We start from the raw sequence: 17,153 nt of genomic DNA, 5'->3' as shown, positions 1-17,153 counted from the left end.
GAACAATGTATCATAGTGCACGAGTCTCATTTTTCTGGGGTGTCAGCAAAGTGAGCGGATTCCAAAGGAACTGTAAGGTTCCAAATAATAAGTTACTATCAGCGTTTGTATATATATCAGTTAATTGGCTCATTAAAGTCTATGTTTTGGTTGACTTACTGTTCCATTGATAAAGATAGAGAGAAATTGGACATGTAGGCTGTCTATTTGGACTAAGCATCCTTTCTTGTTATCCATCTAGAAAGGTTGAATATACTGAACTGTATTTGACGTATATTACTGGACAAAATATTTAAGTCCATATTAATAATAATGTAATCATCAAATACTTATACATTAATCTTAATTTTATCTACTTCAAATATGAAATTAATCGAGGTATTATAATTTTAATTTTCAAAAATTAGGAATCGAAGTCACATTATCCACGATTTATTTTCAAATTAAAACAGTAAGTTTTGATTATAGTTTGAGTGGTTTTAGTTCTTCCGATCGTTAAATATTTTAATTAAAATTTTAAAATATAAAAATAATAATTTTATTTTTAAATTTTTAAAAATAGACGTACAACTAAAATGAATGTAACGATATAAAAAATAAAATTATAAAATTTATAATCAAACTAAATTACTAACCAAATTTAAATTTGGGTTAATTGTCGAATTTAAAATCAAAATCAGAATCATCGGTTTCTTTTTTTCAAAATCAAAAATTAAAATTAAACTTTGGGCTCTGGCCGGTCACGACCAATGTCGCGCCACACCATCGTCAGGTCAGCAAGAATACTCTCACGTGCCAAGTCAGGATCCGTACCAAGGCATTCCTCGGTACATTCCCTCCCAAAATGCTCGAGATGATAACCGCACGAAGGTACCTCTACGCCCCTCGAGGATCGATCATCACACCAAACCCACGTATGATCGACCCTCGTACAATAGCATAAAAACCCCAGGCCACCGAGGGGAAGACATAAAAAAAGAGATAAAACTAAGCACTAATTTGCTCGTTGAGGGGCCAAAATCGGGAACCACCCGATGAGGGCCTTATGTGCAGGAGAGCGACCACCCCCCACCCCCCCTCCCCCGAAAGCATGATCGTCCCGATCGAGGAACGCCAATCAACATCCCAATGCCAACGTCCCGACCTATAACCGACCAACCTCGACGACTCGTACGATCGACCAAAGTCACCGTACATCGGCCCATGGAACTCACTCAGCCACATCACATCAGTTCCCCAACACCGCTCATGATGGATTTTGATTCAATTTGAGACTAATGAATCATTAAACTGTTTCATGTCTGATTCGATTCTGGTTCAAAATTAGCGATGCTCAATGAATCTTTCCAACGAACACTATATATATATATATATATATATATATGATCTGTCGTACATTTGGAATGACCGATGGTCTACGACAGTTTGGACACGACACGATCCATTATCCACGTCGCATATTGGTTGCCATGTCTCCTTCGACCCACTTTGGTCATTGTCCTCGCTGTAATAACTCATATTGTCATCGTTCTATAAGCTAATTGTATATTATCCCATGCATACCCTCTGAATATTATAATTCTTATATTTTATAAATTTATATTAATATTCTTATAATTATAAAAATAAAATAATTAACTTTTTTCATCGATTGTAATAAAAATATATTTTTTTTATTTTTATTTTACAAATTAAAATTTTCTAATGACTAATTTTGATGATGGGTAAAAGGATAACCGTTGAGTTCCGTCTCTCGGCTAGGAGGCGTTCATGAAGTGTGATGAACTTCTTGTGCCCGGCGTTAATGTCAGGTTCTCTTTGTTTGTACAGGTTAGGGAACTCTCTCATCAAGGGCAGAGAGACGTCTCGCCCGCCGATCACCATTACAAGCTGAAATAGAGAACGGGCAGCGGTTGTGAGCGTACCTGGTGACTTCTTCGGCGGCAAGCCATGTTGGACCTCCCAGTGAGGAGCTCCGGCTTGAGCTTCCTCTCCGCTCGAACGATCTCGTCGTGCTCGGGGGTGAGACCAGGAAGGCAACCGGCTCGCACCCACACATCCTTCTCCAAACCCAGGTGGAGTGCGAGGTACGGACCTTTGCTTCTCATCCTCATGCGAGCTTGTTGCCCAGTTCTCCGATTGGAGCTGAGAACCTCAGTGCATGGAACGCAACCGAGTAAGTTTGGGGACACACACGAGAGGGTGCAGTGGTTACCTTGCACCGGATCTTTGAGAGAACGGGTGGGAAGTTCTTGGAAAGCCTGGAATCCAGGCCACTCAGGAGCAGAACCCCTTCTCTGTTAAGCTGCACCAGCAATCAACAAGGAGAAACAATGAATCAAGAGTAAATATAAGGATTCCATTTCGTCATTTGATGAAGAAAGGATCGAAAGAAGAATTGTTTTGCGCGCTGACGACGTTTGTCGTAGGAGAAGACGAGGACTCACTCGCTTCATGTGTCTTGATCGAATCCAAGCAGGGTAGACATGAAGAGGCGTTTGCTTCTCCTACACCGGCCTTGTCATGATATGAGTCGACGGCAACGAGGACACCACCTTATAATGTCGTCGGCAAGAACGCACTTGAAGTGCTCCAGGTCGAACACATCAGAGAACTCACTGCTCAAGCAAGGAACCAGTCGAGATGCTTCGCACAGAAGTAAACAAGGTGATTGGGACGCAAGATGGCACCTTTCGTCACCCCAGATGACGTTGACTTAGAGGGCGGGCACGACGAGCGGCGCGCCGAGAACGCGAGCGATTACCACCGCATCGATGATCTGGTTCCGCTGCTAGTTGAGCCCGCCGGAGACGACCACCAGGAGATAATACTTCCGGCGACCGGCCCGCGCAGCGGCCACGCCCTCCGCAACGTACTACTCGCTGAAGTTGAGACATGGAACGTATCCCGTCCTGTCCGGTCGCTGCCAGAACTCCCCAAGCGCCTCCACCCCTCCTCTGGACATCGCCACCGTCGAATCTGATGGTTCCGGGGAGAAGAGGGGGCGGCGGCCGAGGTGGGGGCACGGGAGAAGGGGGTCGAGGTGGTGCCATGACCTCAATATCCCCACAAGAGCGAAGAAGAAGAGCACCCAAAGGAGGAAGTTTGGGCTACGACCAAGGGCAAGGAGGCGGTAGCCGGGCCGAGAGGCCTTCTTGGTCGGGGAGAGGAGGAGGAGAACCAGCGGATGATCTCCGAAGGCACAGCGATGTACAAAACCCGCCTTCCCTTCGACGACGTCGCCGCCATTTCTCTTCTACGCATCTTTTCTCCGTTGCGGCAAAACAAAAAGAAACGACAGGGCATTGAAATTATCTTTTTGCCCATAAGTTTGTTGACAATCCGTTGTGTCTGTCGTCGGTAGAGTCTATAGCAGACCAATAATTAGCGCCTCTGCTTCCCCCGACAGCGGCCGTCCTCCATCCATTACAAGGTTCAATTTCGGCCACGTTGAACCCTTCTCCTCTGCTCATCATCTTCCTTTTTCTCGCAGCCCCGCTCGAAATCCTCACTCTAATCTTCTCCCTACTGGACCGCTCCCGATGGCGGCGGGAACCCCTCAGCTGCCACCCACCGTCGACCCGAGGAGCGGCTTTTGCCGCGAGACCAAGGTTTTCCACAACCTCCGGGACCCCCTCCCCCTCCCTCCCGAATCCCTCCCCCTATCTGCCGCTTCCTTCGCCTTGTCCCTCATCCCATCCCCGCTCCCCGCCCAGCCCGCCCTCGTCGATGCCGCCACCGGCGCCGCCGTCTCCTACCCGGACTTCCTCGCACGGATCCGGAACCTCGCCGCCGCCCTTCGCACCGGCGCCGGCGTCTCCCGCGGCGATGTCGCCTTCGTCCTCTCCCCGGCTGGCCTCGACGTCCCCGTCCTCTACCTCGCCCTCCTGTCCATCGGCGCTGTCGTCTCCCCGGCCAACCCGCTCAGCGCACCCTCTGAGATCGCCCATCAGATTCGCCTCTCCAACCCCTCCGTAGCCTTCGCTACCACCGCCACAGCCTCCAAGCTCCCGGCCTACCTTCCCACCATCCTCCTCGACTCCCCTCGCTTTCGGTCCTTTATCTCCGCCGACGTAGCGGCGGGGGCGGCGGCGCAGCAGCAGCCGGTGGAGGTGCGGCAGTCGGACACGGCGGCGATCCTCTACTCGTCGGGGACCACGGGGCGGGTGAAGGGCGTAGCGCTGACCCACCGGAACTTCGTGGCCCTCACCGCCGCGTACCACGCCTTGACGCGGGAGGTGGAGGACGAGTTACCGCCGGTGGTTCTGTTCACGGTCCCTCTCTTCCACGTGTTCGGGTTCATGATGGCGCTCCGCGCGGTGGTTCTGGGGGAGACGATCGTGCTGATGGAGCGGTTCGATTTCGGGGCGATGCTTCGGGCTGTGGAACGCTACCGGGTGACCTTCATGCCAGTGTCGCCGCCGCTGGTGGTGGCGATGGCCAAGTCCGACGAGGCCGCCCGCCGCGACCTATCTTCGCTGAGGGTCCTGGGCTGCGGCGGGGCCCCGCTTGGCCGGGATGTGGCGGAGCGCTTCGCCGCGCGCTTCCCCCACGTCGAGATCGCCCAGGTCCGGTTCGATATATATAGTGTCGTCAGCCTTAACTTCCAAGATTCTTAATGGCGCACGCGTGCATTTTTGTGACCGTGGCAGGGGTACGGGTTGACGGAGTCGACGGGCGGGGTGGTGGGGACGAGGACGCCGGAGGAGAGCAAGGTGTTCGGCTCGACGGGGCGGCTCGGGTCGAACACGGAGGCCAAAATCGTGGACCCCACAACCGGGGAAGCGCTGGGCCCCGGGCAAAGAGGGGAGCTCTGGATTCGTGGCCCCACCATCATGAAAGGTCTGCTCTATGATTCATTTGAAGTAAATGCTGAACAGGTTTCGTCAGTACATTTAAAGCGTTGTTCCAGCATCATGATTCCTATTCTTGAATATGCTGGTTGAACATCAAATTGAATCTTAATTTGATCTACATGATCTAGATCCTTGACTCAAATAAATGAAATTATACGCGGAATATATATATATATATATATATATATATATATATATATATATATATGTATGTATGTATGTATATATATGTATGAATATATATGTATGTATATATATGTATATATATATACATGGGTTAGGAATCATTTGGGATGGGATGGAAATTGGCCCTACTGGAAAGGATTATAAGTAGCAAGTTTTTTATGGAATGAACCCCATGAAGTTAACTGGAATTGCCTGACTATTTGGTGACGAATTTGAACTTATAGGCCAACCAGGATTGAGGAACTTGACAGACTTGCTACACATCAATTGGCATCAATTCTAATTGGCCAAGTTCCATTTGAGTCATTGTCCGACTTGAGGGTTTCAAGATTGGAGCTAACTTATCTCAATTTAGGTTAGCAAATTGAATTGGATTTAGGCATCAAACAACTTGATTGAGTGATCACTCAAATCATGAGTTATTGAACAGGATTCATTTGTTATCTATTGCACATGGATCTTGAGCATGAAGTTTATTACTCTATATAGTAGTGTAGAGAAGTCTTATCTCTCTAAACTCGTTACTTGTTTTGCTCATGAATGTTTTCGATTGTGGATAGAAAGAAGAGTATTAACCTGAAATGGTAATTTATTAGGTTCCGTATTTTTCATTTTTTATCTTATGACCTTTTGACCCATATTGACAAGGAGGAAGGCTCTTTTTGATTTTTGTGATTCAAAGAAAATTCTGTTTTTTGTTTTTCCATGATTTTTAATAATTTTTTCCTCTTTTGAGTTCTTCGGCCTAGATTTGTCCAATCCTATTATTTGATCCTGCCCATCACATTTGATTATCATTTTTGTAATGAATGGTTAATCCTGATTTAGATCTTGATTTAAAACCTTGCCTTTTGTTGTATAAATCTTCAATACTTATTAAACACATGCGAAAGGACTTTATATGAAGAAAGCACCTATCAGTTTTCAATACCTTGATGTCTTCCTTCTCTACATAAAGGAGGTTAGGGCTGCTATTAGGGGTGTTTAAACGAAAACCGAATCGAACCAGAACCGATTCGGTCCAAACTAATTCATCAGTAGTTTGGTTTTGAAGGCTATAAATGGTTTAGTTCGATGAGTACTCTTCTTTTGTTCGGTTAATCAGTTCGAACCGAACTGAATTGATTTTAATTTTAAAAATGCTAGTCTGACCGAATTCACTGCCTTAAGCCCTTATCCAGTTAAAATCAATTAATCAAACCGGCTCAAAGGCCCTAATAGCAATGTTGGCCCAATCTTAATGTTTCAATTTCACATATGATATGGGCCAATTCACAAATTTTACGTGTCAGCCGAATTGGACCAAGATTCCAGTTCGCTTCAATTGAATTCATCAAACTGAACTAGTTCATTTGAAATATATATATATATTTTTAAATTACTTGAAATTATAAACCAGTTAACCGGTTTTGAACCAATTGAGTTAGATAGGTTGAAATAGTTACGGTTCGAACCTACCTTACTTTAACCGAACCGAACCAGAAATTGGTTCGGTTCATTTTGACCCTTCCCGGTTTGGTTCAAACCAATTTGAACACCCCTAGTTGCTATCCATACTCCCCCTTTCTCCTCATTATATTTTTTTATTTGTCTTTATGACAATAAATGTCAAACATTGAAATATTAGTGGTAGATGGCAACAAGGTTCGCAATACCGTATCGTACCGGTATTTCGACCTGGGCTCGGTATCGGTACGGTACGGTGTACCGAGCGGTATACCCAGGTGCACCGAGCACTGTAGCACTATTATAGTGCATATTACAGTACAGTGCTACAGTGCACTGTAACAGTGTACTGCATTACTACAGTGCACTGCTACAGTAATACAGTGCACTGCTACAGTGCGGACCGGTACCAGGCGGTCCGCGTACCACTGGCCTGTCGGACCGGTACGTACCGCCCATACCGGGCGGTACGATTCGATATGACAGACCTTGGATGGCAAATTGAAGGTTGCAGTAAATAACAAATGCTATAATAGAGGCATCTCCGCTTCTACTTACTGGTCATAATTGCATGTCTATTGTTATTCCTCCTATACTTCCCTCTTCTTTTGTCTTCCCACCTATAATAGCCACTTAGGGAAGTCATTGTCCTTCTTCCTCTCCTCACCTTTTTTTTTTTTTTTTGTATCTTTGAGGTTGTCAAATCAATTAGAACTACTCACGCTTGGCTATGGGAGTGTGCAAATAACATTGGCAGTTTTTGACAACTTCTAGCAATAAGATCAAGAAATTGATCAAACTTAGGTCGGGTTTGGATGATGCCACTGTTAATCAGGCATAATGTGTTGAGACTGACTTATTCCATGAACTATAATATGACCTAATCACATAATGTGTCACATACAAGGATATCTTTTAGTTAGATTTGACCATCAATATTTGTTAAAGAGTAAGATGTTGGCCTTTTTTTCCTGGTCGTATATGCTTTGTTTATTCCAAAGCTACATGCGAAGCATGTGGACACTTAGATCAATCTAAGATTTCAAATAATGGTCGGGCTGTTATATCTAGACCAGTGTTTACTGGTTCAACCAATGATCGACACTGGACCATATGATTCTACACTGATTGGTAATCATTTTTGTACTGTTATATCGAGCCGTAGAGGTTGGCGTACTGCTTGATATATCGATATCATACTGGTCTGGCAACGAAACTGGTAGCAGACAGAGATTTTAAAACCTTCATATTTGTTTTATATATGACCATATGGCTTTACACTGGTTGGAAATTATTTGTTTTACTGATATCAAGCCATATAAGTTGGTATACCACCTGATATACTGCCACACTGGTTTGACGACAAGTCAAAATTGATATCAGATCAAGATTTTTAGAACCTTTTAGATTGTTTTATATAGGACAGTTAAAAGTCACTAAAAAGAATTGTCGGGACAAATATGTATGTGGTGCTTTGCTAAGTGGATTTTGTAATATCTATTTTCACAGTTAATAGAACAAATTTGTTGGAAAGATCTATTCTATCCAAAATAACCGAAAACAGACTATGGGTTTGTATCTATGGATTGTGATGGGCTTGATTGTTGTCTACCTAATCTTGATGTTGGCTGATTATTTATTTTTTATAACAATAATGGGATGACATAATCCATATGCTCAATGAAAGAAATATAGTGTTTACATGTTTCAACTTTAACAAGGCAAACTTTCTGAATTATCATAAAGAATACATATTTAAACATTGAAGGAGCTAAATCTGCTGCATTTTTTAACAAAAAATGATCTGGTAAAGGTTACATTGGTGATGCTGAGGCAACTGCGGCGACCTTGGACTCCGAAGGTTGGTTAAAGACTGGTGACCTTTGCTACTTTGACGATGATGGTTTCCTCTTCATCGTGGATAGGCTAAAGGAGTTAATAAAATATAAAGCATATCAGGTTTTCGACATTGTATTTATTTTTTTATCTGTAATATTGTATTCTTGTATAATTAATCTAATTTACTATCTCCAATTTGCTTAGGTTCCTCCAGCTGAATTAGAGCATATTCTAGTTTCTCATCCGGGAATTGCTGATGCTGCTGTAATTCCGTATGTACATCCTGACTCTTTATAAACTTCATTCAAATGTATATGTCATTCCATAATGATTTATTACTCAAATACATGATAACACAATGTCCACAAACCTTTCTGTTTATGCATTGTTGGCTATTACCATGAAACACAGAACCATCCTCCCTACTTGTAGGGGTCAGGCAGCATACATCCCCAAGTTTCACATTAGTGGGAGCTTGTGTATTACAATATCCTTCATGGTATTACTATTACCATTAGAACATATAATTTTTTTTTCTGTTCATTTACAACTACAGTGATTGAGCTTGTTTAAGTCTCATTTATGTCTAGTAGAATGACAATTCACCTGAGAAAAATGTCTCTACATAGCTTTGCATTTCGTGAAAATTATAATGGAGGACTGTTTTCTTCTGTTTTGTATATTTAGTTCACATTTGTCTTATGTTGCTTAATACTGTCCTATTTTGAGAACTTGTAAGTGATTGCTAGCTAAGGGGGATACTGGTGCTTCAATGAAAATATTGCGGCTTTTCTGAAGTCAATACCCGTTTATATCACCATGCTAATCATATCATTGTTGATTGGCCCCAGTCCTAGTTCTTTGTGACCTGTAGATGGATTCAAGAAGACAATATCATTCTAATTTGGAATAAAAAAAAATTCTAAAGCCTTGATGATATTTAAAAATGAATTCTGGCTTAACAATGGTAAGATGCTATGTAGGTTTTTGAATGTGTATGCCTAATTCGTTACCATTTCTATTAAGAAAAAGTTCTTTGATGACATGCTAACACTATAACCATATGTGTTTCAGATATGATATCAAGCATTAAGATCCTAGTTATTTGGAGTTGGCTGTATGAATCTTTTCCTATCGTTTTCTGTTGAGGGGAATATTATTAGTCATGTTAAGAGCCATCAGTTTTCTTTTTATTATTTCTAATTTTTTTTTGGAGAAAAAAATGCAAATGTAAGGTTCAATTGAATGGAGTAAACTCTTTGCCATTTTAGCAATCTATTTGTGATGTGTTCTTGAGTAATTTCTGTAGTTATGATATAATTTTGTTCCTCAAAATTAATAGTTAACTTTCCCATGGCAGGTATCCAGATGAAGAAGCTGGACAGATACCCATGGCATTTGTGGTCAGACAACCTGGAAGCATGCTTAGTGATGAAGAAGTCATGGATTTTGTTGGGAAACAGGTACTTATTGTTTTAGTTTTGACTCTTTAAATTCGTTATCGAGAATGACTTCATTTCGATGTGATGCAATTTCCTTGGGCCTGAATTCTTTTGGGGTCAGAGAAATATTGCCAAAGCTGCATAGCCAACACTTTTTTCTTTGGCGCTCTTTAGTTCTTGATTTTAAAAAATAGAGGTTGTAGTTTTTTATATGAAAAGCGATTTCATAATGATCATGATGCAGATATATCATTTTTCATTTGGTAAAGATTGACTTTACATTGAAGATTAGGCTCTATGGTTATCCACAGGCCTAATCCTAAGCTCATGAAGTCTCACATGTATTGTCGAATTAGTGAAATTACAGCCAATATGCAGTAACTCGTTAGTCATTGTGGTGGAATGATTGCCCATGACCTTCTATACTCGGAGAGGAGATTTTTTTTTTTTTTTGGTAAAAGGGGCTATATTAATTAAGTTGTATGGTCAACACAAAAAGAGACTATACTCAGAAAGGAGTTGCAAATCTGTCTAAGCTTTTTGTTTGATCTGAAAATGCCAGTTCAAGGCTTTCCTTTATAAAAGTCTGCAAATAATCATTATCAAATCACTGTGCAACCTCAATTATAAAATAATTTTCATCTGTCTTTGGCATTTTTTTTACTATATAAACCTGAAAGATAATTTGAAAATAAGGGTTTGACTTTTTTTCTCTTCTTTTGCTTTTCTGTAGGTTGCACCATATAAAAGGATTAGGCGCGTTGCATTTGTCAGCTCAATACCAAAGTCGCCTGCAGGAAAAATTTTGAGGAGGGAGCTTATCAATCAAGCTGTTTCTTCACCTAAATCTAAGCTATAACTGCTATTTGTATTCCCCTTTTTTTGTAACACAGGATGCAACCTGTTTCAGGTTGATCTTCTCTTGGATCTCAGCCACAGCGCACTTTTTTTTAGGGTTATATCATTTACAAGTATAAATGTCTTCAAAAAAATAAAGGGGTTGTTTTGCTTGAGTATAATGTTTAAATTGATACACATAAATATGTCAACTTTTATGCAGTGATGCTACTCATTATCCTTTTCCATTCATTTTGCAGGTCCATGAAAGTAAAATTCTGAATCTTTTGACTCCCTCTAACATGATTCATATCTTGTTCTCTTTGTGTAGCCCAATTATCTATTCTTCTCTTCACCTAAACCAATTAAGAGTTTCGGGTGATCGCGAAAAGGTGTATTTACAAAGTGCTGATTCAGGTACGATTACCAGTCTCAAATCCAATTTTTTTTTTCTGGTTTTATTATCAATAGTAGTTCCATTTGATTGATTGCCTTCTTTAACATCTTGTTTTAATTAATATCTGGGTTATTTTTTTGAACATTCAATAAAGCCCAGAAAAAAAATAAAATTATTACTTAAAGCTGAATCACAAAATCACCATGAACTAAGAGTTTTCTTCACTGAATTACCTCAAGATTCTCTCAACTTTGTCAGCACCATCTTTATGTGCATCCATGGTTGTTAGCTCACATGAACTACTGTATTCCATCTTTGGTAGAACTTGTTTTGATATAGATTCATCTATGTCATGATTCCTTACCGTACCCTTTCACTTTTTGTTTTGCAGACATATGCTTCAAGGACAAGGAAAGCATAAGACGTGGGACAGAAGAAGAAGAATAAAGGTGAAACATGAAAATAAAAAGAAGCCTTTTATCTTCACCATCAAACTTCCTAATATAATTATGTTAATGACGCCGCCCACAATTAATGAAGCGTGCAGTGTGACGAATGCTTGTAAGGTTACAAGCAAAATTAACATTATATATCAATATGTTGAATTTATGAGTGGTATATTTGAAAAAGTAAAAGAATAAATAGGATAAAGATTTCATCCATGTCATGGAATTTCTCCAACCATGGATTTGGCCTTTTTTTCTCTCTCTCTCTCTCCCCAATAATCAAATAATATGCATCGATTTGTTGAATCTAATAGAGTGATTCTATTTAATTTTGTGCATTATTTTGAGTGAATTATTTCAGGTAAGTTTTAATTATTATTCTTGTGAAATCTGACATCATCTCCATTCAAAGAGTGGAAGGCCTCAATCTTGCACTTTAAGATTTATTTTGGTATTATATGCAATCATTTTTGGAGTTGCCGTCAGCTTCATCCTTTCTTCTTCCTTTTTATGTGTTTGTCATGAGAATAATATAAGAAAATAAAATGTGTTTGTGGGTGCAATTAGATGGAAATTTTTTTATGTTTGTACTTTGTAATAATATATATTAAAGTTAAATTTATAAGAATAAATATAAAAATTCACTAATTTTGTAATTTATTATTTCTATAGATTTTTATATACGTCTCGCCACGATCCCTCCTCACCTGTCTCTCACGCTTCACGCTAACCAACCGACAGGCGGACGACGCTTGCCTCGAAATAGGGGGTCTACTATTGTGACGCGACTTAAGTTACGTACAACAGGTGGCGCACATCCCGGCAGTAACGGCAAGTTTGGTGTCAACCTCCCCGGCTCTCGTAGCTCAATTCATGGCTGGAGTCGGGGGATTGAAGGACTGGGAACTGACGATAAAGGCCCCGCCCAGGCGCTCCCTCTCCCGCTGCTCCGCCGCTGTGTGTCGGATTTTGAAGTTGTTCCTGATCCCACCCCATGGACGGTGGCGACGCCGAGGCGCCGCTGGTGGCGGGCAACGGCAGCGGGGAGAAGGACCTCGACGCCGCCCTCCACTGCCTCGAGGGCTTCCTCTCCCTGCTCGGCTTCCCTGACTCCTCCTCCCGCGCCCGCCTCGCCGCCTCCTGCGTCGCGTTCCTCCTCCTCGGCGTCGCCGTCCCCTCCGCCGCCATCTGCCTCTCCCGGTGCTCGCGGCCGGGCTGCCGTGAGTACGAGGTGCAGCAGTTCGAGCTGTGCGTCCTCGTGTCAGAGGCCTCCCTGGCCGCCGTCTCCCTAGCTTGCATCTCGCGGAACCTCCTCAAGTACGGGATCCGGAGGTTCCTCTTTGTGGATCAGCATCATGGCCAGGTTGAGAGATTCCAAAAGGAGTATGTTTGCAAGATCCAGGTCCGGTGGATTACCAAAATTCTTGCTCTTACATTAATCATTTCCTTTAGTTGGATGATGTTTATGATCCGTGATTGATAATCGATCAACTAAAACATGGGGAACGAAGGGTGAGATAGATTGAAATATGTATCTCGGTTTATGGCTTTACTTTCAAAAGTAAAGTTTCTTTGAAGTATGTGGGAAAGTATTTATGCTTATGAATTGTTTGAGTTACACTATTTTGATGTAAAGAACAAAAAATTTGTTATCACTGGCTTGTTGCATCTATCAGCTACTTTGTCAGCAATAGTTTAGATGGATAGGAGTGACTATATTTCTTGATGAACAATAGATTACTTGGATTAATAATGGAACAAATGTGATATGCGTGCACTCTGAGGATGATGCAAAAAAGTCGGTGTCTGTTTGATATGATGCAACGAGGTTATTTGATTTTTAAATCACATGTTCTAACCTGGCACTACCAATGGTGAAGGCCTTTACTTGAAATCCTACTGTACATAACGGGATCCTTCTACTACCAGAATGATAGTGTTAGATTTTACTGTAGAAGATAGTCAAGTTTGCTCAAATAATTCTGGTGTGAGAACTTTTGGATTAATGTAAGAACAGGAAATAAAATGTGTACCAGTAATATCATATAAGGAATAGTTGGCAAGGCGGAATATTTGTACATTTTCATGATCATTGAGTCATGTATATGGTGACGGATTGAGTTTTAATTTCATGGACTTTTAAGTCCATCATAACTGATATGGAATAATTGGATATCAACCTTGCTGTTCTTGCAGCTTGGTTATTTAGCTGTTATTTTATTATAGCCAAGATATGGAATCCTTATTCTATCATTTTGTGGTTACATCATGTTAAACTATAACCTGTCACTAAATTATTCAAGGATTATATTTTAGTTGAAGGTAATATCAAATTATTTATAAGGTGCAACACTTTTTAAATTGAATGATCATTTATGGACAGAAGTGTTATGAACTCTTATGAATAGGAAAGAAGATCTATCTTAGCAGTTCTCTTCATATTTCCATTTCCTTATTTGAATTTTGGATTGAACAGATTGATTTAGTTGTTTCCTTATTGTTTCTTCTTCATTTAAATGAGAACTTACTTCTTAGTAATGAGTCTCAATTGAAGTTAGAAACAAGTTAGAAGTCATTTGGGAGACGTTGAAGTAAATGTTAAAGTACTCTCACCATTTTTTTGAGAATTAAGGTGCATTTGATGTCAATAGTTTCAAGTTAATTTAAGTTTCGATTTAACCTACTCTGAGATACCAACTTCTGTCATCCATGTGGTGCGTTGTATTTAATGTTTTTTGTGGCAGGGAAGTATGTAGTTGATTGAGTCACAATTCATGCCGGATTTTAGTATGCAAGTTGGGTGGCAGTTGATTATTAGGCTTACATAATTCCAGAATTTATGCCTCCCCAGATGATATAGACTGAGCAATCTTATTGTGTATCATATGGCAGGAGTTGTTTCGTTTGCTACTTTGGTGGATACTACCCTGCTTCCTTGTGATGACTGCCCGTGAAATTGTCCGCTTTATATACATCTTCCGTGAGTCCGCATGGACATCTGTTATGGTTTTGATAGCTTCAATACTGTCATGGGTTTATATGACAGTAATTCTTTTATCAGCTTGTTTGTTGTTCAATCTAGTGTGTAATTTGCAAATTATTCACTTTGAAGACTATGGTAAACTTCTGGAAAGAGATGTAGATGCTTTGACATGTTTGGAGGAACATCTGCGCTTACGTTATTATCTTTCCAAAATCAGCCACAGATTCCGCATATTCCTCCTCCTACTCTTCCTATTTGTCACAGTAAGTCAATTTGTCACCCTTTTTCAGACCACTGGATACAATGGAAAGATCAATTTCGCTAATGCTGGAGGTTTAGCAGTAAGTATAAATGTGATTTATTACTTTCAGGTTCATATACAGGTGCTGGATATTTTCTCTATAATATATCTAGATATGGAACTTAATTCTTATGTTTCATGCTAACAGGTGTCATCAGTTGTTCAAGTTGTTGTTGTGGTTCTTTGCTTAAATGCAGCTTCTAAAATTTCCCATAGGGCTCAAGGGATTGCATCATTAGCCAGTAGATGGCATGCTTATGTAACATGCTGCTCTACTGGTTGTCAAATGCGTGCTATGAATAGCTCAGGGAATTTGGAGGCTATTTCGGCAAGTTCCTCATTAATGGATTTTTCAGAAAGTGATTTGGAATCATTCGAAAATGTGGCAATGCAAAATAATGTGCAGTTAGCTTCTCTCATATCCTCATTTCACAAGCGGCAAGCCCTTGGTAAACACCTTTTCTATCTATTATTATGAGGCTTGTTGAGGTTTATGTTGATTTGTAAAACTTAGCTGTGACCAATAACGTGTTATTTCAAAAGCCCTTAGTAAACACCTTTATGTTTGTGGTTGATGATTGTACACCTTTACCTTCTTTTAGAAATGAAGCCAAAGCATGTATATGCGTAATAATTTAGACTTGAGTATGATTTGGTTCCTCTTTTATGTTCAGGAAGTTATTGTATTAGTTGCAGATGTTTCAGTTTTTTGTGAATCAGAGTTTGTAAATTAGCATAATGTATGTTCTCTTTCAATGTCAGATTTTGAAAAACTCAAGTATTCCTGTTTTATATTTTCATAAATGTTAGCATTATCAGACACCATTGCTGCTGATTATACAGGGCAAAGATCTCATGTATGATACTTACCGTAGCCCCTTGCAACAACCTTCTAGATGTCGTCATCTCTCTTTGAGAAAGCTGACCTGTTAGGCCTATAGGTGAGGTAGGTTCTGTCAGAAGGGCTTATGACATCTAGGAAGTAGTCGGGATGGGCCTTGGTATGTGGAGCTGAACTCATTCACAACCTCGAGTTGATATCATGCATGTTACTTCTCCGAATACCCTCTATTGTCATAGTAAGCTGCCAGGACTATATTGAGGCTTCACAAATTCTGCAAAATCCTTTATTTCTTTGCTTGAAAAACACTGCCATTTACACTAGATGATCACATTGGTTAGAATTTCTAGGTCTTAATCCTCTCAGTTGTGTAGGGAGATAGGAAAAGAAAACCAGTTGATCTGATTACCCTGATTTAGTTTGTTTTTGTCCCTTTGAGGAATTTGCATATCTGACCATGAATGATTACTCTCTTTGAAATATGCTTGATAGTGAGATTTCCTTTTTTTTTCCCTCTTGCTATCCCACAACTGAGTTTGATGTGCTTCTTGAGCCTTTGATTTAACATTTCAGTCTTTTATTTGTTGCAAAAATTTCAGAACTGACGAACTAAGTTTAGAACCATTTACTGTTGGGGACTTAAGGATTAACATCGCTTATGCCTGTCACATTGTTTCAACTGCCTAATGCAATTGAGTATATTGCATATCCAGCATAGTTTTATCTGAGCAAATAAGAAATACACTGCAGAGCTCTTTTTTTCTTGCCAAATCATCGTTGTAACATTTTGAGATATCAATTGTTTCTGTGTGGGTGTTCTCCTATGCATAATTATCTTTCTTTCTTCTGACAATATCTCATGATGTATCTGTCAATTATGTCATTCTTGCAGATTGGTTTCTCCTTTCTGTTGGTTGCATCCTTATGTTTCTGTTATTGTATTCACAGTTATTTACCTACAGTCGAATCCTGGGGGCATTACAATTTTTGGATGGACAGTGGACCGGACGTTGCTCAACACCATTTTCTTCCTCGAGTTGACGCTGGTGCTTTTCGTGCTTAGTAAAACTATTGTCTTGCCTTCCATGTGACCTTCCATCGACGGAATCCCCAAGTTTTGTCCCAATTTATGCACCCACATAGCTCACGTAAGGTAATAATATTCATGAATAAGTTCCATGGCCGATGTTATTTCATATATCTTTTCATGGATACTAAGATAAGGCTACAATTTGCAAGGAAGAGCATGTCATACTGTCAGCATTGATATAACGCACCGATTGACCTGAGATAATGTGACGTCCTCTTTTTTTTTTTTTTTTTTTTTTGAGAATTCAACTGAATTTAAATGCATGTACAAAGTTCTTTGTAAAATTTCCTTCCCTTGTTCACAATCACATAATGAAAGGCTCCTGAAATACTTGGCTTGATCTAAATGGATTGTAGTTTTTTTTGGTAATCATGCAACAAACAAAGTGGCTTGGTCTGTGTTTTTCTTTGTGGTGGCAGAAATTTTAGATTTCCCCCTTCCAGACATTTTGCTCAACTGTGTGTGTCAAACTTCCTCTGCATCAGAGCT

General features: G+C 40.5%; 2 protein-coding genes and 1 pseudogene across 2 annotated transcripts; 2 read left to right on the top strand and 1 right to left on the bottom strand.

Moving 5' to 3' along the window:
* Positions 1-1,883: 1,883 nt before the first annotated feature.
* LOC135674020 (O-fucosyltransferase 20-like) lies at positions 1,884-3,249 on the bottom strand (annotated as a pseudogene).
* Positions 3,250-3,407: 158 nt separating this feature from the next.
* LOC135674580 (4-coumarate--CoA ligase-like 5) lies at positions 3,408-10,782 on the top strand. Its single transcript, XM_065184552.1, has 6 exons — positions 3,408-4,568; positions 4,653-4,842; positions 8,302-8,447; positions 8,532-8,599; positions 9,688-9,790; positions 10,503-10,782. The coding sequence occupies exons 1-6, from the start codon at positions 3,543-3,545 to the stop codon at positions 10,626-10,628; spliced, it is 1,659 nt and encodes a 552-aa protein (XP_065040624.1). The 5' UTR covers positions 3,408-3,542; the 3' UTR covers positions 10,629-10,782.
* A 101-nt stretch (positions 10,783-10,883) lies between these two features.
* Positions 10,884-16,996, top strand: LOC135674582 (uncharacterized). Its single transcript, XM_065184554.1, has 6 exons — positions 10,884-11,023; positions 11,395-11,452; positions 12,191-12,851; positions 14,342-14,773; positions 14,882-15,182; positions 16,523-16,996. Exons 3-6 carry the CDS (start codon positions 12,444-12,446, stop codon positions 16,663-16,665), a joined length of 1,284 nt encoding a protein of 427 aa, XP_065040626.1. The 5' UTR covers positions 10,884-11,023; positions 11,395-11,452; positions 12,191-12,443; the 3' UTR covers positions 16,666-16,996.
* Positions 16,997-17,153: the final 157 nt, after the last annotated feature.

Source organism: Musa acuminata, chromosome BXJ1-5 (genome assembly GCF_036884655.1).
Source record: "Musa acuminata AAA Group cultivar baxijiao chromosome BXJ1-5, Cavendish_Baxijiao_AAA, whole genome shotgun sequence".
NCBI classification, from domain to species: Eukaryota; Viridiplantae; Streptophyta; class Magnoliopsida; order Zingiberales; family Musaceae; genus Musa; species Musa acuminata.
Note: the sequence above shows the minus strand (reverse complement) of the source record. Positions and strands in the feature narration are given on the sequence as shown.